At 40.3% G+C, this 26,570-nt stretch overlaps 1 protein-coding gene across 1 annotated transcript in view; it reads right to left on the bottom strand.

The window, feature by feature from the left end:
- Positions 1-2,508: 2,508 nt before the first annotated feature.
- ldlrad3 (low density lipoprotein receptor class A domain containing 3) overlaps positions 2,509-26,570 on the bottom strand; it is a 361,175-nt gene continuing 337,113 nt past the window's right edge. Inside the window, exons 5-6 of the mRNA XM_034176853.1 lie at positions 4,690-5,086; positions 2,509-3,690 (exon numbers count right to left, since the gene is read on the bottom strand). Of these exons, the coding sequence (XP_034032744.1) occupies positions 3,486-3,690; positions 4,690-5,086 (602 nt within the window). The 3' untranslated portion in view covers positions 2,509-3,485. The remainder of the gene's footprint in view (positions 3,691-4,689; positions 5,087-26,570) is intronic.

The following is a 26,570-nucleotide window of genomic DNA, read 5'->3' as shown; positions in this document are numbered from 1 at the left end:
CAGCCAAGATATCAAAGGAGTGGCTTCAGGATGACTCTGTGAATGTCCTTGAGTGGCCCAACCTTCAAGGGCATGGCCTCCACATGACCTCTTCAAGTATTTTGACATATCCAAACTGATCCATGATATCTGGTATGCGATATATAGGCCCAACACCATAGTAGGAGAAACATGCCCATATCATGATGCTTGCACCACCATGCTTCACTGTCTTCAGTGTGAACTGTGGCTTGAATTCAGAGTTTGGGGGTCATCTCACAAACTGTCTGCAACCCTTGGACCCAAAAAGAACAATTTTACTCTCATCAGTCCACAAAATATTCCTCCATTTCTCTTTAGGCCAGTTGATGTGTTCTTTGGCAAATTGTAACCTCTTCTGCACATGTCTTTTATTTAACAGAGGGACTTTGCGGGGGATTCTTGCAAATAAATTAGCTTCACACAGGCGTCTTCTAACTGTCACAGCACTTACAGGTAACTTCAGACTGTCTTTGATCATCCTGGAGCTGATCAATGGGTGAGCCTTTGCCATTCTGGTTATTCTTCTATCCATTTTGATGGTTGTTTTACATTTTCTTCCACGCATCTCTGTTTTTTTTTTTTTTTTTGTCCATTTTAAAGCATTGGAGATCATTGTAGATGAACAGCCTATAATTTTTTGCACCTGCATATAAGTGTTCCCCTCTCCAATCAACTTTTTAATCAAACTACGCTGTTCTTCTGAACAATGTCTTGAATGTTCCATATTCCTCAGGCTTTCAAAGAGAAAAGCATGTTTAACAGGTGCTGGCTTCATCCTTACATAGGGGACACCTGATTCACACCTGTTTGTTCCACAAAATTGACAAACTCACTGACTGAATGCCACACTACTATTATTGTGAACACCCCCTTTTCTACTTTTTTTAATAATGGCCCAATTTCATAGCCTTAAGAGTGTGCATATCATGAATGCTTGGTCTTGTTGGATTTGTGAGAATCTACTGAATCTACTGGTACCTTGTTTCCCATGCAACAATAAGAAATATATTCAAAACCTGGATTAATCTTTTTAGTCACATAGCACTACTATTATTCTGAACACTGTTGTACATTCAAGAAGATTTGAGGCTGTAATTGCTGTCAAAGGTGCATCAGCAAGGTATTGAGCAAAGAGTGTGAATATTTACATGCATGTGATTTCTTAGTTTTTTATTTACCCTGAACCATCCCTTAGTTATGCTGCTATAGACTTAGACTGCTGGGGGGTTCCCATAATGCACTGAGTGTTTCTTTCTCTTTTTGCTCTGTATGCACCACTCTGCATTTAATCATTAGTGATTGATCTCTGCTCCGCTCCACAGCATGTCTTTTTCCTCATTCTCTCCCTCAGCCCCAACCAGTCCCAGCAGAAGACTGCCCCTCCCTGAGCCTGGTTCTGCTGGAGGTTTCTTCCTGTTAAAAGGGAGTTTTTCCTTCCCACTGTCGCCAAGTGCTTGCTCACAGGGGGTCGTTTTGACCTCTGGGGTTTTTACGTAATTATTGTATGGCCTTGCCTTACAATATAAAGCGCCTTGGGGCAACTGTTTGTTGTGATTTGGCGCTATATAAATAAAATTGAATTGAATTGAATTATTTTTAAAAATTTGCAAAAAATATAAATATATTTAAAAAAAACTTTTTTTCTTTCATTTTGTCATTATGGGGTGTTGTGAATAGAATTTTGAGGGGAAAAATTAATTTACTTCATTTTGGAATAATACTGTAACTTGAAATGTAGAAAAAGTGAAGCGTTGTGAATACTTTCTGGACACACTGTAGTTGCACAGGACACAGTGTGACTACATTAAAGTCACTCTAATACATAGCTGTGCATGTTACGTGACAGCTGACATTGGTGGTGGTGGGGGGGTGGGTGGGTTGGGTTGATATGACGTCAATGTCGCATTGTTTTTGGTCCATCCTCTGCATGTCTATGTATCACATCACACCAGCATACTGTATTGTTGTGTTGGTCTATGCTTTTTTCCTGCTCCCCTTGGTTTGTGCGCTTCTAAAATGCAAGTACATAGTTACAGGCTTTACTTCTTTGTCTGTTAAAATGATGTTTATTGTTGTTATTATCATATATTGGTATACATGTTAAAAAGTACCACCTGATTGGTCAGAAACGTACCAGGTGCAGTATCCAACAAAAATAGATGGTGTGTATGTGAAGTGAAACAGAGCATAAGCATGTTTTTGAAATGTATGTGAAATGTGTCATGACACTGCTGGTGAGCTAGCAAGTGTTGAATAGTATGGTGGCTATCAGTGCCACCAAAGCATTGCGAGTTGGGGTGAGACTGAATCGATCAAAAAATGTCTTGATCAGCCTGAATACCAGTCTTTGTGATCGGACCATCCAGATCAGGTCTTGTTTTTATAAAAAGGCTATTTCAGCCAGAAATACACAAAGGCACACATTTTTTAATCTTTGCAGAGAAAAATGGTGTTGAAAAGTCAAAATCTGTTCCTCTGAGGTTTTTTCCCGTCAAGGAATCATGATGTATTTCCAGAAAAATCATCTCATCTATGATCTTCTTCACACATTTGCTGGAATTTAACCAAGTAGCAATACTGTGAAAAACACTGAACAAAAATGCACAAAGGTATCCAATGGTCTTTTACAAATATCTCATAAAATTCTCAATATCTCAGCAGTTATTATTCACTAATAGGACTGATTTTTTTTCCTGTTCAAACTAATGGTAAACTGTTATTTCTGACTAGCCAAACTTTACATCAAAATTAAAAATGAATTTAAAAAAATTACTAACTGATTACTCAATGAATTGCTCCAGTACATAACAAGTGTATGCTTATGTTTATGTTTATCTGCTAATAGGATTATAACAACAACATGACTGTATAAACTCCTCGAATTACTAACGATGAATTATGAAAAGTATATCATATCAACTTTAAAAAAGGCAACAATGTGTCACTGCTACAATTCTCTAACTGTGGGAAATGTTCATATAACAATCACATTTGGTAGTTTGCTTTTTTAAAATCTCACATCTCTCTTTTAATCTCCAATGTTGCAGGTGTGAGCAGCATCACAAAATGCCGTTGGCTCTGCAAGTGCTTCCAAACGAGATTTACAATGATCGCATCACATGCTGCCATATTTTTCTGCCCTCCTTGTTTATATGAACTAATGCCCCTTTAATGTTACACTCCTTCCTTGGAGATGTTGGCAGTTTTACACATTATGTGTGTAAGGCCACAAGTGGAATGATTTAATTGACAAATGATCGGACAGGCAGCTGTTGTGCACCTATGTTCCCAGCAGAGGGAGCTATGACACAAGTGCAGTCTAAGCAGGATGAGCCTGTCACTGTTCAGTGCTTCTGGAAGCGAACAGTCGAGCGTAGGTCACTGTGTCGTCTCAGAGTCTCTGACCTCACACGGTACTGCAGTCTAGTCCGCCAGTCTCTGAACAACACTTGACAGGAAAGCGGCTACAGCTGGTCTGACTCTTCTCTGGAGTTCAGTCTCGGCCGAGTGCCTGAGGCCACAGTTCTGGGTGTGAGTGGCGGAGAAGGATGTGATGTGGGATGACTTGAAGCATCTTGCGACGCCTCATACTGAGGCAGATCTCCCTCTGACGGAAGCTCTCCGTCAGAGAGGTAAGGAGGCGGAGGGAGGTCGAACCACGGAGGCCGACTGAGAAAGAGAGGAGAAAGCCGTTTTTAAAATCTGAAAATTCACAAGCAATGCAAAAAAAAAAAAAAAAAAAATATATATATATATATCCATGTATTCCGTTTTGCACTGGATCAAAACCTAATCAGCACCACAGCATTTGCCAGTCGCCTTGTAGTAGGAATTTAATCTTTTTCTGTGTGCACGTTCTCTCCATGTCTGTATGGAAGAAAAGTCTAATGTCTTCCTGCAGTACACTGGTGGCTCATGTGGTGAGAATGTGACAGCAAATAGTTGTGTGCATGGACAGGCGGCGACTGTGGATCGTTTCATATGGAAGAAATGCATACCTGTAATACATATACACTTATAGACAGTCAGGTTTGATGAACATTTGAAAAAGCAACATTACTGCAGCCATACTCTTATTTTTTGCTTAATAATCAATATGGCACAGATCAGAGGAACAGTATACCGGCAGTGAGACATCACCTTCTTCAGCTTTGTTGTCTGCATGAAAATTGATTGCACAAGATCAAATGGACCAACAAATAAATGACAGTTTTATTACGTTGTATATCACTTCGCTGTGAGGCCGATTGCTTCTGCTGTAGTTTTTGATTTAAATCTTGGCTGATGCTGCCTTTTAGACATGCGCTCTCATTAGCAAATGTTCCCGCTATTCTCTTCAGCATTATGTGAGAACATGGACAAAAAGCACAACATGTCGCTCCGTAAATTGCCCTCCAAACCCAATAATATTATAGGACAAGTTCATGTTACCACTGAAGTACAGCATACAGCAGATGTGAGCCCTCAGGTGCAAAAATCTGAGATGGTGTGCCTGATGGGACTTTAGGTTTAAGTGAGAACATGGCTGTCATGATGACAGTGTGAAGTGTGAAAAGAACTGTCAAAAAAGAAAAGAACCGTCAGAACAAGACAAGATCAGAGGGATACCTCGCAGTTCCACTTTTACAGCTGGAAAAAATAAGCAAAACTGTGAACTGTTGTTCTCACCTGACATCCAGTACGGCCTGTGAGTACGATGGAGGCGAGTCCATGAATCCAGAAGGATATACAGCTCCAGACAACAGCTGGAGCCCAAGAGGAGCTGAATTGTATTGTGCCACTGTAGTGGGGGAGCCAGCTGATAGATCTGCACCACCTGGACTGACAGGGCCCCGGTCCAAGATCACCAGCCGGGACAGCAGCAGAGGCTGGTGGTGGTGGTGATGTGAGCTACCTCTAACACCTCTGGGTAGCAGAACACTCCGCTTCCTCTGGTGATGAAGCACGAGGGCCAGCAATGCCACCACCAGGACAAAGATAACAGCGCTGCCGATGACGGCGTAGGTGATACTGGGATAATACTGCAGCCGGTAGTCCAGCGTCACAAGGTCCTGGCCAGGAGCTTCTGTGGCAGAGAGTGCAGGGATGAAGAGCAGGATTGGAGGACAGAGAAAATAATAAAGATGTAATGGTTTGGTTTGTGGAAAACACAAGGATGAATTGAGGCATGAAGTAAATAGTTTTTCATGTTCCTTTTGGCATTTGAATTCTGCAGTATCAACCAGTTTCCCAGGTCCAAAAAACACAAAACCAGCTTAAAAATAAATCACTTCAAACAAAAACTAAATTAAAATTTGTGCATTTTTGTCAAGGAATAAACAGTAAACTAATGTGGGAATTATGGACACAAGAACAACCGACGAGTCAAAAACAAAACATTCTTATTAATTCTGAGAATGTTAACATTTAATTTTTCAGCATAAAAGATTGTGTACTCATGATTGGTGACAGAGTACCTGCTCCAGCGGAACTCCACCAAAACTGCTGACTACAACATTAAATTTGCCTCTGAAGAACAGACTTATGGAACCAATTTCTCAATGTGAACACCAAAAACACAACAGTGTGCCACAATAAAATAGCTAGTAAAATATCACAAACCATAAGAGGCACTTAAACGTCTACAACACTGACACTCATGCAAAGGTAAGCTAGCAGGGTAGCGGTCAAGCAATAATCAATCATCAGCTAAGATGGAATGTCAAGTTAGGACATTCACTTATTTTGACTTAACAATTAGTGACTGTATTTAATAAGCAAGTCACGTGAAATTTGCACGTGTGTGATAGGGTAATGCTGGATGTTTACTAACAAAACTTGCTTTGTAAACTGGTGGTGTAGCTATTCAGACTGAAGTCAGACAGTCAACACTGCGTGAAAACCTACTGCATGTGAGAGATAATTCTAGCTCTGCAATGTTGTGTCTTAGGGACTCATATTCTCTTTAAACATGCAAAACTGAAACTGCAGAATGAAAATGTTTGCATCTTCTTTTAGTGTAGTTGTCATGTTCCATTCTTTTATACCTTCCAGGGGTATCACATTGTATTAAATATATGTTTAGATCAGGGGTGGGCAATGAGGGCCAAGACAGTGCAGGTTGTTCTTGCAACCAATCACCTCAGCAGGTGGGTTTGCTGATGAGCTTCTTCCCTTTATGTTATGAATAAAGTTCATTTTACAAAGTGCAAAATCAGCTCCTTGTCTGCTGATGTTCGACGAGTTCATCAGAAAGTTTTGTGCATGTTCAAAACTTTGATTGGAGATCAGGCAGAGACCTTTGTCTTCTACTTTTCTTGCAGTTGATGGTTCATTCTGGGCTTCTGAAAGCTCCGGTGTCAATTCAGCACAAGCGGACATGCAGCTCGGCTGTCACCAAAAGCACATCACATCAGACACATCTGTACCCCAATTACTGGTATGATGACAATGTATAGCACTAGCTAATTAAGAAAAACTGTCACCATGGCAGACAAAACAAGCTTTTTCCATATGTCCGTACACTGTGCATTCAGTTTTGATTTGGTGTGCATGTACGTTTTCTTTTTCCCCACTGTCTTGTGCCTGACAGCACCTGCATGAAAACACCTCAGGTGAAATGTTTTAGGTACATTAAGTTCATTGTGGACTCACCATGAGCGCTGTCCTTTTGTACAATGTTGAATTGGATAATACAGAGTTTGACTCTCAGAGCTCCATGTGGAGTTCTGGTCGAAAGAAGACAAAGTGAGTTTTCTGAACCAGACAACAGCCATGTGACTTTTTTCAGTCCCTGCAATAGTTGTTTAAAAAAATTTGTTTTGTCTTGTGCCCTGGGACAGACTGGTGTCCTGTCCAGGGTGTACCCTGCCTCACACTCTATGAGTGCTGGGATAGTCTCCAGCCCCCCGCGGCCCTTAATTTGAGTAAGAGGTTGAAGATGGATGAGTGATGAATAAGTGTTTTTATTTTTCATGTTTGTGAGTTGTTTTCCGGTCATAGAAAGGCTAGTAAAAGGTGTTAATTATTCAATATTGCCATTTCTTCTGCCAATTTAGCTGACGCTGCCCACTTGAATGACAGAGAAACACACATGCACACACGCGTGCATACATACAAGATCAATCCAATCTGAAGAGTGTGGAAAATGAAACATTTAATATTTAGCTCATTTTGTCCACTATCTCTCTGCCTCTTAGAGTGCGCACAAACAGTGAGGACATTAGACGTCATGCTTTTAGATCATGGCAGACCCCCCCAAATCCAACATATATGTCACAAAAGTGGCAGATTTCTGTGGAAATGTGTCATCATGTGCAGCGCACCAACTTCACTGGAGACAACACCGCACGAGGGCCACTGGAACAGTTACACAGCGTACCGTCTGTGGATCAGGTGCGTTTTAACACACATGGCGTCCTCACAACTGTCGCCATCCTGTGTAATCTGGCCCTCACTCATGGTGTGTGAACGCAACATAAAATAAACTAATTAGAGTGTCGACTGTTATTCCGTTTACAAGCCGAAGTGAAAGGTTTTCTGGAGAGTTTATGGATCTGTGCTGAAACCTCAGAGGGCACCAGCAGCCACCAAAGCTCCCTGAGGTGAAGCAATGAAGCAGCAAGTTTGAGTTTTGTAGTTTTCCTTTATTGTTTGCTTTTTATTTCATGGTTGTGTTCATTTCAATTTCACTGCGTATACAAGCAGAGTGTACATGCATTGTGAAACCCCTTAAGAAAAGGGAGGTGAATGAATATTGTGCCCTACAAATTCCGAACAACTCTGCACTGGACTTTAAAGCATGGTTGTGCTGTTTTTTATTGTGCAAGCACTTTATGTTTCTTGGTAATAGCAATCCAACACACAGTGCAACTGATTACATTTCATTTTACAGTCGATATACCCATGGTCATACAAATGAGCACAATTCCAAACATCAGTTAAGACAACATGGCTGCCAAGTGTGTGAATGACAACTTGCATATAAGGAATGACACCCGCTGAGTGCAGATGGGGCCCTAAAACTAAAGTAAAATTGAGTGCCAAAATAACACTGGTATTCTCTATGATTCAACAGAAGCAGCACCTCTTAGAGACAACGGCACAGCAGCAGGACTCGACCCCAGAGCTCTCAGAACAAATTGAGCAACACGTGCACTCAGTAAGCTGATTTCAAGGTCCCCCAGCAGAAAGATCGCACTGAAGTCACCATTCTTTATTTTACAGGAACACAGAGAAATAGAAGCAGATCTAAATAATTCTTAGAAGGAGCAAAACACCTTACAGCAGTTTTAGATGAAAAGAGAACAGAGTTATTTGTCACTGAAGATGGGACACGGTATAGCAACACTAGCGGCGGGTCACGGAGGGAACGGGGTGCTGGCAAACAACTAAAAAGAATGCGGGGAACAAAATGTTCACGATAAGTGCTGAGACCAACAGTAAGAAACCAAACTGCTGTTTAAAATGAAGAAAGGGATGACTGTATTGCCAGAGAGCACTGCGGCTTATTATTCCAGATGGGATGAGGGGGAATAGTGCTTAAACATTTCCACCGACTGATATTACAGTGAGAATTTCAATCAGCCGCTCAAGATGAGGTTTATGTAAATGGTGTTTCAGCTGGTTAGCAGCAGACAGTACAGTTGTGCTCGCACAGGGAGAAAAAGAACAGGAAATGCGGTTGCTTAGTATTGCTGTGCTAATGAGAAATGGGCAACATAAAAGTATTTTACAGCCACTGCTTCAGTTAAAATTACACCAATACCTCAGAGGGCTGTAAACATCAAAAAACAGCATGCCTCATGTTTAAAATATTAACTGGGATAGTTTCTGTGTTCAGCATGACTGTAGTATCGGCCCTTATATGAAACAAAAAGGAATCAGTTATGTTCATGTACCACCACACAGGTGTGTAATGATATACTGTAACACAGAAAGCTTAGAAGAATGATCAAGATGACACGTTGAGGCTGAATCAATGGCTGAAATCCTTCTATCTCTGAGTATTATACCTCCCAAAACTGCAACAAAGGAAAAACATCATGGAAGTTTTTGATATATTCCTGGCTTAGTGGACTTACAAGCTCTTGGTGGTTTGCTGCATTTACTTCAGGGTATACAAGCCACAGGGTGCCAGAGAATCAAATAAAATGTAAGTTAATAGCGATTGTTACCTTTTACAGTAGGTGAAGCATCTAAGCCACACGCTTACTAAATTACATTTCAAAGAAAACTAGTGTTTCCAGCTGGATCAAGTCAAAGACGTAGTGGAAGAGATCTCCGACAGTCACAAGTCAGGTCAGGTCTCAGACAGCCAGGTGATGGGGGAGGCACCATTGCACTGTGCAATTGTTGGGGTGTTCAGAATAATAGCAAATCTTGCTAGATCAGCCTCAGGGAACACGACACAGTGCCACAACATTCTCACACAATGCAAGTAGCACACCTCATCTGGACCTCCCTAAGTAAACCCTCATTTGACATCAACGGCCCTGTTGTGACAGATTATCGAGCATGTTCAGAAACAGAAAGCAGAGCTACACATGGAGTGTGTATGTGTTCCCATAGAATTCCATGTTAAAATGCCCAACTTCAGAGGAGAAATAAACATGTTTACAGACTGATACAAAAAATGGTTTTGGTCTCTCCCTCCATGATAACTGTACAAGGGTGATTTAAAAAATGCATTAGTGTGAGCAAAATAAAAGTATTTTACAGTATTTTGGTTGGTTGGTTTGAGATATTTTAGAATGTTCTGCACCTTAATGAAGCCAAAACAGAGTGTATTCTGTTTGGAGCTAAAACTAACTCTGACCCAGATCTTGGCTCCCTGGCTCCTTATCGTAGGGCTGTAGTAAGGAACCTTGGTGTGCTGTTTGACGACTGTTTAGAATTTGAGAAACAAATTGACAGTGTGGTAAGAGCCAGCTTTTTCCAGCTGAGACTCTTGGCAAAAGTCAAACCCTTTCTAAGCCAAAAGGACCTTGAAAAGGCTATGCATGCTTTTATCAGCTCCCGGATTGACTATTGCAATGCACTCTATGTTGGTATCACTCTAGGCTCCCTAAACTGACTCCAACTGGTCCAGAATGCAGCTGCTCGCCTGTTGACCAACACCAGGAAACACAGCCACATCACTCCTGTACTTTATTCCCTGCACTGGCTTCCAGTCCGTTTTAGAGTTGATTTTAAACTGTTAATGTTTGTTTTTAAAGCTGTAAATGGCATTGCACCTTCTTATTTATGTGACCTGTTAAAAACACACAACCCTGTCAGAGCACTTCGGTTTGCTGACCAAAACTTTCTGGAGGTTCCCAGGTCCAGGTTCAAACAAATGGGGTGACCGTTCTTTTGCAGTAGCAGGTCCTAAGTTGTGGAATGCATTACCTCCTGAACTGAAGTCCATTAATAGTTTGCCTCTGTTTAAAGCTAAGTTAAAAACGTACTTGTTCAGGGAAACTTTTTGCACATAATTGCTTTGACACTTTTTTGTCTATTTTTATTCTATTTGGATGCTCTTATTATGCTTTTATGTGTGTTTTTCATACTGTTCTTTTTATTTTATCGTTAGTTGGTGCTATTGGAAAGCACTTTGGTTCAGTGAAAACTGTTGTAAAGTGCTATAGAAATAAAACTTGATTGATTGATTGACTGAAGACACAAAGGTATGAATAAATAGGGGCATGGTCACTTTGAGTGACAGAGACTGACCATGCCTCTTCTTCCTGAGCATTTTATTATAAATATCTGTTGTGCAGTTAACTGTGCTAACAAATCATCTCATACCATGTATTTTCTCTAGGATTTCAATTAAACATTAAATTTTTATATTATTTGTTATGTTAATGCAAGAGATACTTCTCACCCTAGTCTCTCTCAGTAACTGCTCGTTTAACTGAGTGGTTATTTTGGACCAGTTGTCTGACTGGGTGGTTGCCATCCAGGACCCGGGCAGTTCCGTTGTGTTGTGGATGCGGAAAAGCACAGCACCAGTGCATGCTGTCAGACTTGACCTAACTTCTTATGTTAGCACCATCAGCACTGTTAGCAGGTATCGTTAGCTTTGAGACATTAGCTTCCCTGTTACTCAAGGGTTACTGAGGCAATAAGTCAGTTATAATTCTTAATAATCACACACAAGCCACTCGTAATGAAAACCACCACTCAGTCACCCAAAAATATGTTGAATGAATGAATGAAAACTGTTTATTTCGAACATTTGATACAACAACAATTACAAGATAGATCAGTAAAGACAACAACAAAAAAGTTCCTACTGTGTACCCAACATGTCCGAAAAGGGGTAGGGTGAAGCATCAGCTTATTTATCCCTACCCCTTCTTCCCCACAACCAGTAATACCCTTTGCCACATATACACATAGATTCCTACACACCTAAATCGATATCAATATATATATATATATACATATACATACACATATATATATACATACACACATCAACATACATACACATATACATACACATATATACACATATACATATATACACATATATATACACAAACATAAATATACACCTTCACATACCTACTTACATACAAAATACTATATATTTACAAGCCGAAGCAAAAAACAAAAACACCCTAACCCTCATTACCCTTCCTCCTCCCTATACCCAGAAAAAAACATATTTTTGTACCGCTGTTTGAACTGGTTCATGCTTGGACATTGCTTGAGCCCCACTCCCAATCTGTTCCACATCCTCACCCCACAGACAGAAATACAGAAACCTTTTAATGTTGTTCGTGTCCACTGATGCTTTAAATTAAATTTCCCCCTCAGACTGTAATCCCCTGATCTGTTAAAAAACATATTTTTAATATTTGCTGGAAGTAAATTGTTTATTGCTTTATACACAATTTGTACTGTTTGAAAATGAACCAAGTCTGTGAATTTTAAGAATTTGGATTGTAAAAATAGTGGATTTGTATGATCTCTATAGCCAGTATTATGAATAATTCTTATAGCTCTTTTCTGCATTACTGATAGTGATTGTGTTGTACCTTTATAAGTATTACCCCATACCTCTGCACAGTACTGTAAATATGGTAAAACCAGTGAGCAGTAAAGAATGCGGAGTGAGTTGTGGTCCAGAATATGTTTTGCTTTGTTTAGAACTGAAATGCTTCTTGACAGTTTACTTTGTATATGTTTTATATGAGTCTTCCAGTTTATCTTATCATCTATTATCACCCCCAGAAACTTATTTTCATGTACCCTTTCAATATCTACCCCCTCGACTTGTAACTGAACCTGTATGTCTGTATTACAATAGCCAAATAACATGTATTTTGTTTTACTTAAGTTTAATGATAATTTGTTTCTGTCAAACCATATTTTCAATTTTCCCATTTCTATACTGATCCTCCTCAGTAACTCCTGCAAATCCCCCCCTGAACAAAAAATGCTTGTGTCATCTGCAAATAATACTAATTTTAATATTTTGGAAACATTGACAATATCATTTATATAAATTAGAAACAGTTTTGGACCCAATACTGACCCCTGTGGGACGCCACAAGCATTGTCCAAGCATGATGATGTATATTCCCCCAACTTCACAAACTGTTTTCTGTTACTTAAGTAGCTTCTCACCCAGTGCAACACCAACCCCCTAATCCCATACTGTTCAAGTTTATTGATTAATATGTCATGATTAATTGTATCAAAAGCCTTTTTAAGGTCTATAAATATTCCAACTGAATGTAATTTGTGGTCTATGGCGTTTGTAATCTCCTCAACTGATTCTATTAATGCAAGTGATGTTGAACTATGTGCTCTGAATCCATATTGACTATCAGTAAGTAATTTATGTTTATTTATGAATTTGTCTAATCTATTATTGAATAACTTTTCTAATAATTTGGAAAATTGTGGAAGCAAAGAAACAGGTCTATAATTTGTGAAGTGGTGTCTATCCCCAGTCTTATACAGCGGCACAACCTTAGCTATTTTCATTTGATTGGGAAATTTACCGGTTTGAAATGATAAGTTACAGATGTATGTTAATGGTTCTACAATCCATTCAATGACCTGTTTTACCACCACCATATCAATTTCATTTAAATCGGTAGATGTTTTATATTTACAATTATTCACAATGTCTATAATTTCATTTCCATCCACTGCTGTGAGGAACATTGAACAGGGATTTCTTTCTATAAGATTATTATCCCAATCCTCAGATTGGGAATCGGGAATTTTTTCTGCCAAGCTTGGTCCAATATTTACAAAAAAATTATTAAAACCGTTGACTACCTCATCCTTATTTTCCTTCTTGACATTATTATCAATGAAATACTGAGGGTAACTCTGTTTTTTATTACCATTTTTGATAATGCTATTTAATATATCCCATATTCCTTTAATATTGTTTTTGTTATTATATAATATGTTACTATAATATTCCTTCCTACATACCCGTATAATATTAGTTAATCTATTTTTGTATTTCTTATATCTATTTTCTGCCTCTTTAGTCTTTAGTTTTATGAATTCTCTATACAGTGTATTTTTCTTATTACATGCATTTCGTAACCCTTTCGTCATCCATGGTCGAGCTTGGATTTTTTGTTTTCTGTAGTCTTGTTTAATTGGACAATTTTTATCATATAATGATGTAAATATTTGTAAAAAGTTTCATATGCACTATCAACATCACTTTCACTGTATACCTTTTCCCAGTTTTGCTCCTGTAAATCCTTCTTTAGTGTGTTCATGTTTTCCTCTGTCCGCACTCGCCTGTATTTTATTTTCTCCTCTGGCTGATTCCGCCGATGGTTTCTATTATAAACGATGAAAACTGGTAGATGATCACTAATGTCATTGATTAATAATCCACTCACAGTGTTATTCTCAATATCATTGCTGAATATATTATCAATTAAGGTGGCACTATGGGATGTAATTCTGCTTGGCCTGGTGATTTTTGGATATAAACTCATACTGTACATTATACTGATAAATTCATCTGTTATTTTATGCTTATTTGGATTGAGCAGATCAATATTTAAGTCACCACAAATGAACACAGTTTTTTGATTAGTTTTTGAGAACATTTTTCCCATACAGTCAGTGAATGTTTCAATACTAGATCCTGGTGCTCTATATATACAGCTGACTAATACATTTTTGCTTTTTTCTTCACATATTTCAATAGTTATACATTCTAATAAGTTATCAATCACAGTTGTCATATTGTCTACTATTTTATAATCCATGTTCTTATCCACATACACAGCCACTCCTCCTCCACTCTTATTTTTTCTGTTTACACAATTAAATTCATATCCATCCAGTTCAAAATCCATTCCTTTATCTTCATTGATCCATGTTTCTGATATAGCAATTATGTTAAATATTTTTTTAAACTGACTTAAATATTCTTTAATGTTGTTAAAGTTTGCATATAGACTTCTGCTGTTGAAATGGATTATTGATAATTTGTTATCCGTTCTAATGATCCGATTAAACTGTTCATCTGTATAATAGCAACAACTGTCATTGATATTTGAGAAGAAATTATTGTCCGGGTCTATATCGTGCTCCAAGTCCAGTACATTGTGGTCTGTGTATTTAAATGTTCTCAGTTCTACTTTTCCATGATCAGCAATCCTTTGAGTTATATCCTTCTTGTCTCCAGATGTAGATGAATAGGTAGTAGATGAATAGGTTCCTCTGGTCTGTGTCATGGTGTTGTGATGTGTTTGTGTCCTCATACCTTATTGGTCATATTTGTCCAGATCCTCGCTTTAAGAAACACTATTGTTCATATTTGTCCAGCTCCTCGATGTTCCTTATTGCCATGACTTTTGCTTGTTCTGGTGATCCGTTCAGTTTGATGAATATTTTACAGTTTGAAGTCCATGTGTGCTGGATTTTTCCCTGTTTCTTCAAGAAGCGTGCTTTCCTGGCGATGTCGGCATTCCGTTTGGTGAGATGTTCATTGATGAATACGTTTGTCCCTTTCAGTTTTCTTCCTTGTTTTAACAGTGCTGTTTTGTGTTTTCTGTTGATGAATCTCATGATGACGGTTCGTTTATCACCGTCATTTCTCCGGGGCAGAGGGTGGCACGCTTCAATGTTATTTAAATCCATTTCTATACCTTTAGATAGGAGGAAATCAGCAACCTGTTTTTCCACAGAGCTGACCTCCTGTTCACTGGGCTCCCCTCCGCTCTCATCTGTTACCGCCCGTGCGTAGGACCGTGGTTTGATGTGAAGACCTGTGATGATGACGTCGTTAATTCTGGTGTACTGCTCCAATTCAGCCACTCTATTTTCCAGCTGCACCAGATGCCGGTCTTTCTCGGCATTCTGGAGCCGTAATGCCTTCACCTCCTCCACCAGATCCATGATTGATTTCTGTTGCTGCTTCACAACAGAAATCTCCTCTGATAGAAAGTCCAGAGATTTTTTAATATCGTCACCTTCCTCCGCTGTCAGAACCTTCTTAGGCCCCATGGTCGGCTTTTGAGCAGCTTGTCAATCGCCGATGTTAACAGCCTGCGTTGTTTGTCACCGGGATGGATCTGCACTGCGCTGGTGCCGCGCAGCCTCGGTGTTTCCGCGCTGATGGATCCGCGGTGGCTGCACGAGGCCTCGGGGAAGCGGCACTCGTGACGCGCGGCTCTAATGACGCAGCGCGCGGCCTCAGTGAATTCACCACGTTGGGCCTCGGACGTTGTTGCTGTCCAGTCGCGGGGCTAAGTTGCCGGTTGAGGTGGTATTCCCACTGTCCGGGTTGGCAAACACCGGCGTGGCAGATGGCAACTACAAACACCACCTCTGAAAACTCAGGTACAAACTTTTTGCAGCTCGCTCTGACGACACGCAGCTCTGACTGACTGTCCTAAAAAAACACCAAAAAAAACATGTTCTAAAAAAACACCCAAAATAAGTTAATCTGGTGTGTTTGGTTGGGCATTAGTTCGGCAGAGTAAACAATTGCCAACATGGCGACACCCAGAGCCGCACTTTTTAAGCTGACAGAGGGTTTGTCAGTCTATGCTATTTATATGGCAGGAACTCTAAAGCCAATTGTACTGGATTGCAGACTGTTTTTCTTGTGTGTGCTTAATGTTTGTGTCTTTGTGTGTCAAAGCTATGCATCCTACATGTTTTTAGCAGGGTACGTTTTTGTTTCAAAACATGTTTTAAGTCCAGACCCCCTCCAACAAAATGAATCACATGAGTAATTGGCCCTCAAATCTTTCCCAATTATTTTAGGGTTTATTATACTGTAAAGAGACATAGTACCAAAGACATGGAGAATTCCCACATGACCTAGCATCTGATTTGTAAAAAACAAACAAACAAACAAAGAAAAAACAAACAAACAAAAAAACCCCACCAAGATAACAAAAATGTACTAATGTTGCACTTTCACTCATGGCTACAATCACTCTGCAGCATAATGGTTATAGCAACAGACTCCAGATTTAAATATCTGAATTTCCACAATTATTATTATTATTATTATTATTTATTAATTATTATTATTTCTGTAATTTGAGGTAGCTTGAACAATCAAGTAATAATCTACCAGACTTAAAAAATGTACAAATTTCCATGTTATTTTATTTGTCTAAAAATAAATGCCCAAGGTTCCTTATGTTAAACAAGAAATTATCTAATCTGAAATAACAGGTGTTTTAATTTACAGATGAAAGGTTTCTAAAGAACAATTTCTTGATTTATTTAGCTATTTTAATTATAAGTGTTCTCAACTTTTTTAACAGTAATCAGAAATTTTGATGTAACAAACAACAACAAAAAACATTTCCAAGGATTTTTCTTCAGAAAACTGCTCTATAAATGAGCAGTCCTGTGACATGTTTCTGTTTTGTACAGATCAGTGGTTTCTGCCACTAGTCTTCCGTGTTTTGGCCCGACATGTCGTTCCTATTGGACAGCGCGAAGCTACGTCACAGCTCAGAGCGTCGAAAGTTGGATTGGGTTGAACTGTTGGGGTGACTCTTGCTTGCCTCTACTGGTGGTTGGCTGTCACTGCGGTATTATATCACTTCCTGTTCCGGAGCACAGCGGTGTTTTGCTGTATCTGTTAGCTGTTTAATCTGCGCAGTTAGATTGATCTAGTTAACTAGATAATGATTTGTTTCACAGTGTAATCTTCACGTGCCTTAACTAAAGCACTCCCTCTGCTGAATTACCTCTAAATTATTTACACATTATTCACTTTGTGTGTTTTTAGGAATCCGCTAGCTTAGCGCAGCTACTAGCTCTTAGCCGATTTAGCATGGCAGCTTCTCCTGTCTCTCCCGCACTTTTCTGCTCTGGGTGTGAAATGTTTAGTTATTCCTCGGCCTCCTTTAGCAGTAATGGCACTTGTAATAAGTGTAGCTTATTCGTAGCTTTGGAGGCCAGGCTGGGCGAATTGGAGACTTGGCTCCGCACCGTGGAAAATTCTACAGCTAGCCAGGCCCCTGTAGTCGGTGCGGACCAAGGTAGCTTAGCCGCCGTTAGTTCCCTTCCAGCAGATCCCGAGCAGCCGGGAAAGCAGGCCGACTGGGTGACTGTGAGGAGGAAGCGTAGCCCTAAACAGAAGCCCCGTGTTCACCGCCAACCCGTTCACATTTCTAACCATTTTTCCCCACTTGGCGACACACCCGCTGAGGATCAAACTCTGGTTATTGGCGACTCTGTTTTGAGAAATGTGAAGTTAGCGACACCAGCAACCATAGTCAATTGTCTTCCGGGGCCAGAGCAGGCAACATTGAAGGAAATTTGAAACTGCTGGCTAAGGCTAAGCGTAAATTTGGTAAGATTGTAATTCATGTCGGCAGTAATGACACCCGGTTACGCCAATCGGAGGTCACTAAAATTAACATTGAATCGGTGTGTAACTTTGCAAAAACAATGTCGGACTCTGTAGTTTTCTCTGGGCCCCTCCCCAGTCGGACCGGGAGTGACATGTTTAGCCGCATGTTCTCCTTGAATTGCTGGCTGTCTGAGTGGTGTCCAAAAAATGAGGTGGGCTTCATAGATAATTGGCAAAGCTTCTGGGGAAAACCTGGTCTTGTTAGGAGAGACGGCATCCATCCCACTTTGGATGGAGCAGCTCTCATTTCTAGAAATCTGGCCAATTTTTTTAAATCCTCCAAACCGTGACTATCCAGGGTTGGGACCAGGAAGCAGAGTTGTAGTCTTACACACCTCTCTGCAGCTTCTCTCCCCCTGCCATCCCCTCATTACCCCATCCCCGTAGAGACAGTGCCTGCTCCCAGACTACCAATAACCAGTAAAAATCTATTTAAGCATAAAAATTCAAAAAGAAAAAATAATATAGCACCTTCAACTGCACCACAGACTAAAACAGTTAAATGTGGTCTATTAAACATTAGGTCTCTCTCTTCTAAGTCCCTGTTAGTAAATGATATAATAATTGATCAACATATTGATTTATTCTGCCTTACAGAAACCTGGTTACAGCAGGATGAATATGTTAGTTTAAATGAGTCAACACCCCCGAGTCACACTAACTGCCAGAACGCTCGTAGCACGGGCTGAGGGGGAGGATTAGCAGCAATCTTCCATTCCAGCTTATTAATTAATCCAAAACCCAGACAGAGCTTTAATTCATTTGAAAGCTTGACTCTTAGTCTTGTTCATCCAAATTGGAAGTCCCAAAAACCAGTTTTATTTGTTATTATCTATCGTCCACCTGGTCGTTACTGTGAGTTTCTCTGTGAATTTTCAGACCATTTGCCTGACTTAGTGCTTAGCTCAGATAAGATAATTATAGTGGGCGATTTTAACATCCACACAGATGCTGAGAATGATAGCCTCAACACTGCATTTAATCTATTATTAGACTCAGTTGGCTTTGCTCAAAATGTAAATGAGTCCACCCACCACTTTAATCATATCTTAGATCTTGTTCTGACTTATGGTATGGAAATTGAAGACTTAACAGTATTCCCTGAAAACTCCCTTCTGTCTGATCATTTCTTAATAACATTTACATTTACTCTGATGGACTACCCAGCAGTGGGGAATAAGTTTCATTACACTAGAAGTCTTTCAGAAAGCGCTGTAACTAGGTTTAAGGATATGATTCCTTCTTTATGTTCTCTAATGCCATATACCAACACAGTGCAGAGTAGCTACCTAACCTCTGTGAGTGAGATAGAGTATCTTGTCAATAGTTTTACATCCTCATTGAGGACAACTTTGGATGCTGTAGCTCCTCTGAAAAAGAGAGCCTTAAATCAGAAGTGCCTGACTCCGTGGTATAACTCACAAACTCGTAGCTTAAAGCAGATAACCCGTAAGCTGGAGAGGAAATGGTGTCTCACTAATTTAGAAGATCTTCACTTAGCCTGGAAAAAGTCTGTTGTTCTATAAAAAAGCCCTCCGTAAAGCTAGGACATCTTACTACTCATCACTAATTGAAGAAAATAAGAACAACCCCAGGTTTCTTTTCAGCACTGTAGCCAGGCTGACAAAGAGTCAGAGCTCTATTGAGCCGAGTATTCCTTTAACTTTAACTAGTAATGACTTCATGACTTTCTTTGCTAATAAAATTTTAACTATTAGAGAAAAAATTACTCATAACCATCCCAAAGACATATCGTTATCTTTGGCTGCTTTCAGTGATGCCGGTATTTGGTTAGACTCTTTCTCTCCGATTGTTCTGTCTGAGTTATTTTCATTAGTTACTTCCTCCAAACCATCAACATGTCTATTAAACCCCATTACTACCAGGCTGCTCAAGGAAGCCCTACCATTAATTAATGCTTCGATCTTAAATATGATCAATCTATCTTTATTAGTTGGCTATGTACCACAGGCTTTTAAGGTGGCAGTAATTAAACCATTACTTAAAAAGCCATCACTTGACCCAGCTATCTTAGCTAATTATAGGCCAATCTCCAACCTTCCTTTTCTCTCAAAAATTCTTGAAAGGGTAGTTGTAAAACAGCTAACTGATCATCTGCAGAGGAATGGTCTATTTGAAGAGTTTCAGTCAGGTTTTAGAATTCATTATAGTACAGAAACAGCATTAGTGAAGGTTACAAATGATCTTCTTATGGCCTCAGACAGTGGACTCATCTCTGTGCTTGTTCTGTTAGACCTCAGTGCTGCTTTTGATACTGCTGACCATAAAATTTTATTACAGAGATTAGAGCATGCCATAGGTATTAAAGGCACTGCGCTGCGGTGGTTTGAATCCTATTTATCTAATAGATTACAATTTGTTCATGTAAATGGGGAATCTTCTTCACAGACTAAGGTTAATGATGGAGTTCCACAAGGTTCTGTGCTAGGACCAATTTTATTCACTTTATACATGTTTCCCTTAGGCAGTATTATTAGACAGCATTGCTTAAATTTTCATTGTTACGCAGATGATACCCAGCTTTATCTATCCATTAAGCCAGAGGACACACACCAATTAGCTAAACTGCAGGATTGTCTTACAGACATAATACTGTGAGAAATCTTGGAGTCATTTTTGATCAGGATATGTCATTCAATGCGCATATTAAACAAATATGTAGGACTGCTTTTTTGCATTTGCGCAATATCTCTAAAATTAGAAAGGTCTTGTCTCAGAGTGATGCTGAAAAACTAATTCATGCATTTATTTCCTCTAGGCTGGACTATTGTAATTCATTATTATCAGGTTGTCCTAAAAGTTCCCTGAAAAGCCTTCAGCTGCAGCTAGAGTACTGACAGGGACTAGAAGGAGAGAGCATATCTCAGCCATATTGGCCTCTCTTCATTGGCTTTCTGTTAATTCTAGAATAGAATTTAAAATTCTTCTTCTTACTTATAAGGTTTTGAATAATCAAGTCCCATCTTATCTTAGGGACCTCATAGTACCATACCACCCCAATAGAGCGCTTCGCTCTCAGACTGCAAGCTTACTTGTAGTTCCTAGGGTTTGTAAGAGTAGAATGGGAGGCAGAGCCTTCAGCTTTCAGGCTCCTCTCCTGTGGAACCAGCTCCCAATTCAGATCAGGGAGACATACATCCTCTCTACTTTTAAGATTAGGCTTAAAACTTTCCTTTTTGCTAAAGCTTATAGTTAGGGCTGGATCAGGTGACCCTGAACCATCCCTTAGTTATTCTGCTATAGACTTAGACTGCTGGGGGGGTTCCCATGATGCACGGAGTGTTTCTTTCTCTTTTTGCTCTGTATGCACCACTCTGCATTTAATCATTAGTGATTGATCTCTGCTCCCCTCCACAGCATGTCTTTTTCCTGGTTCTCTCCCTCAGCCCCAACCAGTCCCAGCAGAAGACTGCCCCTCCCTGAGCCTGGTTCTGCTGGAGGTTTCTTCCTGTTAAAAGGGAGTTTTTCCTTCCCACTGTCGCCAAGTGCTTGCTCACAGGGGGTCGTTTTGACCATTGGGGTTTTTACGTAATTATTGTATGGCCTTGCCTTACAATATAAAGCGCCTTGGGGCAACTGTTTGTTGCGATTTGGGCTATATAAATAAAATTGATTTGATTTGATTTGAACTTTGACCGTGTCAGCCTGCCGACAAGCAGCAATGCACACTCCCGTCAGAAGCGTCGCTTTAGCTTGGCTTTTGACGCAACGCTTCTGACGCCTCTAAAAAGCAACGTGTCTCATTGAAAATAATGCTTTTTAGACTGATTCTTGACACCTCTGATGCTTCCAATGCGTGAAAGGCCCATTAATCTGCAATAATGAGCTTGAAATAGCGCTGATCAAAATAATAAGGATAAAATCTATATCAGATTCCTGATCGGGATGCAATGTCTGATTTCGATCAAGTCTGAAACCACGTGATTGGGCCCGATTTCCGATCACGTGATCGGATCAGGACATTCCTAGCACGTAGTGTTGGCGAGCAGTGTCACACTACATGACATTTATGCGTGAAAGAGTTTTTGAACATTTCAAAATTCTCTTTGCGCAATTGCACATGCCGGTGCCCCTCTCAAGTTCAGTCTGCACCCGTTAAAGATAAGTTTACTCTCCTGCATGACACAGGTTGTGCAAGTGCTTGAATCAAAGTCGTGCAAGTGTCAGTGGGCCTTAAGTCTCTTTCAGGTAAAGTGTGTTTGCAGAAACACCAAAGAGATCCAGGAGTGCTGCAACCTGGTTGGTAACTAGCAATCAGAGATCACAAAAAAAGTAGTGGGTGAGTATTGCAAGCATATGCTTAGCAATTACAAGACAAGTTGTATCAAATCAAATAAATCTGCATGACATAATTGATGTAAAAATGTTAGTTCATTTTCTTTGTTTTGCAGGCACTATGCACCATGTTTCCTCTGTGTACCACACCTTGAAGGCCTGAAGTATCTGTCTGGGTACGTTCACATACTCTTAAAATCCCACCGACTACCCCACTATGCAGCCTATTTATATTCAGTGTGTCTTCAGGGGGCCCCAAGCCTTAATTAAATCTAATCTACTTCAAACGCCGCACCCACTTGCTGGCTCAACCAGACATCAGCCAATAAAACCAAGCCCCCTCGACCCCTCCCTTGTGATTTAAAAATATCCAACCTCATGATAGAAAAAAGCCAAGACAAAGAACAAGTACAGTATTTCCATCATAAAAAACAAGCACACACACATAAAACGATTGCACCGCTGCCACCCTTTGCTGTCTATCAGGTTTCAGTGCAGTCCTGTGGGAGACAAGAGACGAGCACATAAATGGAAGTCATAATGTTGTGACATTAACAATGGCAGTCTTTTCGGTACATTAGCAAAAAAGGTCCGAAAGGCTGTTTCAAATCTCTCTCTCACTCACACTCACACACACAAAATAAAAAGACAAAAATAAAAAGGAAAGCCAGAGTGAAGAAGGCTAGTTTTCTACCAGGGGAGAGAGGTCCAATGCGTGTCTGCCCCCTGCTGTATGTGGCTGAGCGCTGCATTCTGTGTCATCAGTTGTAACACAATGAAAGTTATCATTGCAATGTCGGCGAGCAAAAGTCTGACTCCATTACACAGGTTTTTCTGATTCAGAGGATACACTTTGCCTGCTATACACACAGACACATTTCTTATTCTTCTGATGCCGGTACTAGAGAGGGGGAAGGAACCACATTTCTACTTCATCCATAAATCTATTAGTTTTGTTAGTGTAAAAAAAAAGTGCCAGTATGAAACAGCCCTGTCCCTCTCATCATCCTTCTTTCATTGACATTCTTCTGTCTAATATTCTCTCCCTCTTTGTTTTGCATTTGATTTTCTTCCACATGCATCAATCTCATTACCTCCACACGATAGCAGAGACTTATAGAGACACAGAGGTCAAAGACAGCACAACATTAGACATTAAGAGAAAAGGGGAGTGATAGAGAGAAAAAGAAATGGATGTGACCAAGTCTGAAGAGATGAGGAGCAGAGATATGTAGTTGAGGTATTGCATGATGTGCATCTCATCTCTTCTACATCAGTCTCTGAACACAAAACCTCACACATGCTGCTCCAGCTAGTTCTATATCTATCAGAGGAAACAGTCTTCCAGACCCCCTGCTGCACATCTCCACTACCACATGCAGTCTTTTCTGGGATCCTTCTGCACGATTCTTTCTCTTTTTCATTTCTGAGTGAAACAGAGCTACCGGGATAATCAGATGGGGTAAATATATATGGAACAAGAAGTACGAAAACTTCAAATAGCATCTTTTAAAATATTTCAATTGATGTAAAATAAGAAGAACGAATTCTTCCTTAAATAAACAAAGACAAATGGTTACCACAGGTGGCTTGCAATGAGGTTATCATGGGGTCTAACCAAGCCGTAAGCTTTGACGGTCCCAAATGAGGCACACCTGGAATGAGATAAAGTTGCAGTTCCTTGACTGGCCACTTGAAGCTGTCTCTAAAAGTGACCAGGTTACCACTGACGCCCATGTTAAAATGTTCAAAATAGCCACTTCATCTGCATTATCCCCGTCACCCAGCCATAAATGGGTACCAGTCTTGGCTGGGGAAGTAACTTGCAATGGACTGGCATCCAGGGGGATGCCTGTGAAGCCTGCCATTACACTGCATTAAACAAATAATGAATGTAGTCCATTAACCACTTAGATTCTGTTGTTAACAATGGTACAGATGAAGACGTCCATTCTGATTGGTTATACATAATGGACTATATTATATTTTCATCAGAAAAAAGTGCAACTTTTGTATTTTGTTATAACCACTTCAATATGCACTAATTTATTACAAAATGTGCCAGATTATAACAAAATGCAGGTGTTATTATACAAGGAAGTTAAAATGGATTAATTCTGTTGAATAATTACATAATGCATCATTACAAGGGCCAATAAATGATTCATCCTGATTGGCTACTTTACGAGGGTAGGTTGAAAAGTTCTAAGGGTCACCAAGAAGGAGAAATGCCATTTCAATAAAACTTGGCATGCATTAAGTTCTCTTCTGATGACTGACTGTGTTATTTTCTTCCAGGTTGTGAGGTAGTTTGTGGTTCATAGCCAAGTTTGAAAGTTCGTGGTAGAGGGAAACGGCAAAAATGGACTAAATCTGGCATCGCGGTGTGATTAAGTACCTGCATAAGAAGGGGTTAAAGCCCAAGGACATTCATGTGGATATGGTTGCTACATTAGGGGATGAAGCTCCCTCCATATCTACAGTGCAGAAGTGGGCAGCTGAATTTAAGAGGGGCAGAGAGAGCCTTGAAGACGACCCAAAGTCTGGGCGGCCTGCAACAGCCACAACCCAGAAAAACATTGACCTTGTTCATGAAATGGTGATGGACGACAGACGATCGACGATTAATCAGCTAGCAGATGCTGTGGGCATATCCCGTGAGAGAATTGAAAACATTCTGCATGAAGAACTTGGAATGTCAAAGGTGTCAGCTCGGTGGGTGCCACGTCTTCTGACGCCTGATCAGAAACGCACCAGGCTAGTCAAGTTGAAGGCAAACTTGGTGCAATTTGAAGAGGATCCAGCCAATTACATGGAACGTTTTCTTACCCAGGATGAGTGTTGGGTTTACCACTTTGAACCAGAGACAAAAAAAACAATCAATGCAGTGGAAACACCCAAGGTCACCACCTCCAAAGGCGGCCAATGTAATTTCATCTGCGGGGAAGGTCATGGTTTCAGTTTTCTGGGATGCCAAGGGCATTGTGTTCGTGGACTATCTTGAAAAGGGACAAACCATAAATGGACAGTACTATTCTAAACTACTGAGACAGTTACACAAGGCTATCAAAAAGAAGCGACCAGGAAAGCTGACGAAAGGGGTGCTGTTCTATCAAGACAATGCCCCAGCTCACAAGTCAACAGTGGCCATGGCCACTATCCATGAGTGTGGATTCGAACTGGTAGATCACCCACCATACTCCCCTGACTTGGCACCCTCGGACTTTCATCTGTTCCCAAACCTGAAAAAAACACTTGGCTGGGAAGCACTATCGGAGCAATGATGAGGTGATGGCTGCCGTTGAGGACTATTTTGACTCTCAAGATGAAAGCTTCTATGCCAAGGGAATCGAAGCACTCAAGCACCGCTAGAAGAAGTGTGTGGAGTTACAGGGAGACTATGTAGAAAAATAACCCTGAATTTGTTCAATTCGACAACTGCATCATAGTCAGCCTTAGAACTTTTCAGCCTACCCTCGTACACTAAACAGTCAGAATATATACTCTTATCTGAAGATGAGTGAGCAGAATAAAAAACTGTAAAAATTGGAATCATAAAAGACCACATTTCTTCAATGCCACATTTTAAACACCCCTGAATAAAGGGAATAGAGCTATTTCCCTCTGGCTTATTCCTGAGGGAATAGATAGGAGCTGCATGGATGTGCTGCACATCACCTTTGCAATGAAGACTCATTTCATATTCATAAAGTGACATATTAAAAAGGGGGGGGGGGGCATTCAAAGGGAAGAACAAAAAAAAAAAAAAAATGAACCTCTGGCTCTGACATTAAAAGGCTTGCAGCTATGTGTTGAGCACAGCTGTTTGGGGGCTGATAGGAGTTGGTCTCTGCAGGACTTTCCCTCACTGCACAATCACTTTGATGCTAATTACAGGTGTGGGGCTGCTGGCTCATTTGACAGCTGTTAGCACAGCGACACCCATGACAGAGTGATAAAACGTGGAGCAGAATCAGACAAAAAGCCTCATGAATCAGCAAATATCGAGCTGAAGGCACCAAGTGGAGTAAGAGAAGAAAATGCAGCCACTAGGGGGCAGACACTTCATATGATAATTTGCCTACATGAAACAACACACAAACACACCTCATTAATATTGGGCGGACATCCAGAGCATGAGGACAGCATGCATGGGGTGGCAGGGGAGGGTATGGATGGGGTGGTGGTGATGGTGGGGGGCTTGCCATCTGGCTTCAAACACATCCACAAACAGATGCACAAATAAGCGATTAACATACAGTCATCACATGCAGCATGCCAACCAGCCAGGCACATACATTCACCAGCACAACTTCAAATACATCTATTAACACCCTTATTACAAATAAAAAATAAAATAAAATAAACACAATCCACTGCATGTGAACCAAAACCAAACCACATGGTG

This window comes from Thalassophryne amazonica, chromosome 8, assembly GCF_902500255.1.
Source record: "Thalassophryne amazonica chromosome 8, fThaAma1.1, whole genome shotgun sequence".
NCBI classification, from domain to species: domain Eukaryota; kingdom Metazoa; phylum Chordata; class Actinopteri; order Batrachoidiformes; family Batrachoididae; genus Thalassophryne; species Thalassophryne amazonica.
Note: the sequence above shows the minus strand (reverse complement) of the source record. Positions and strands in the feature narration are given on the sequence as shown.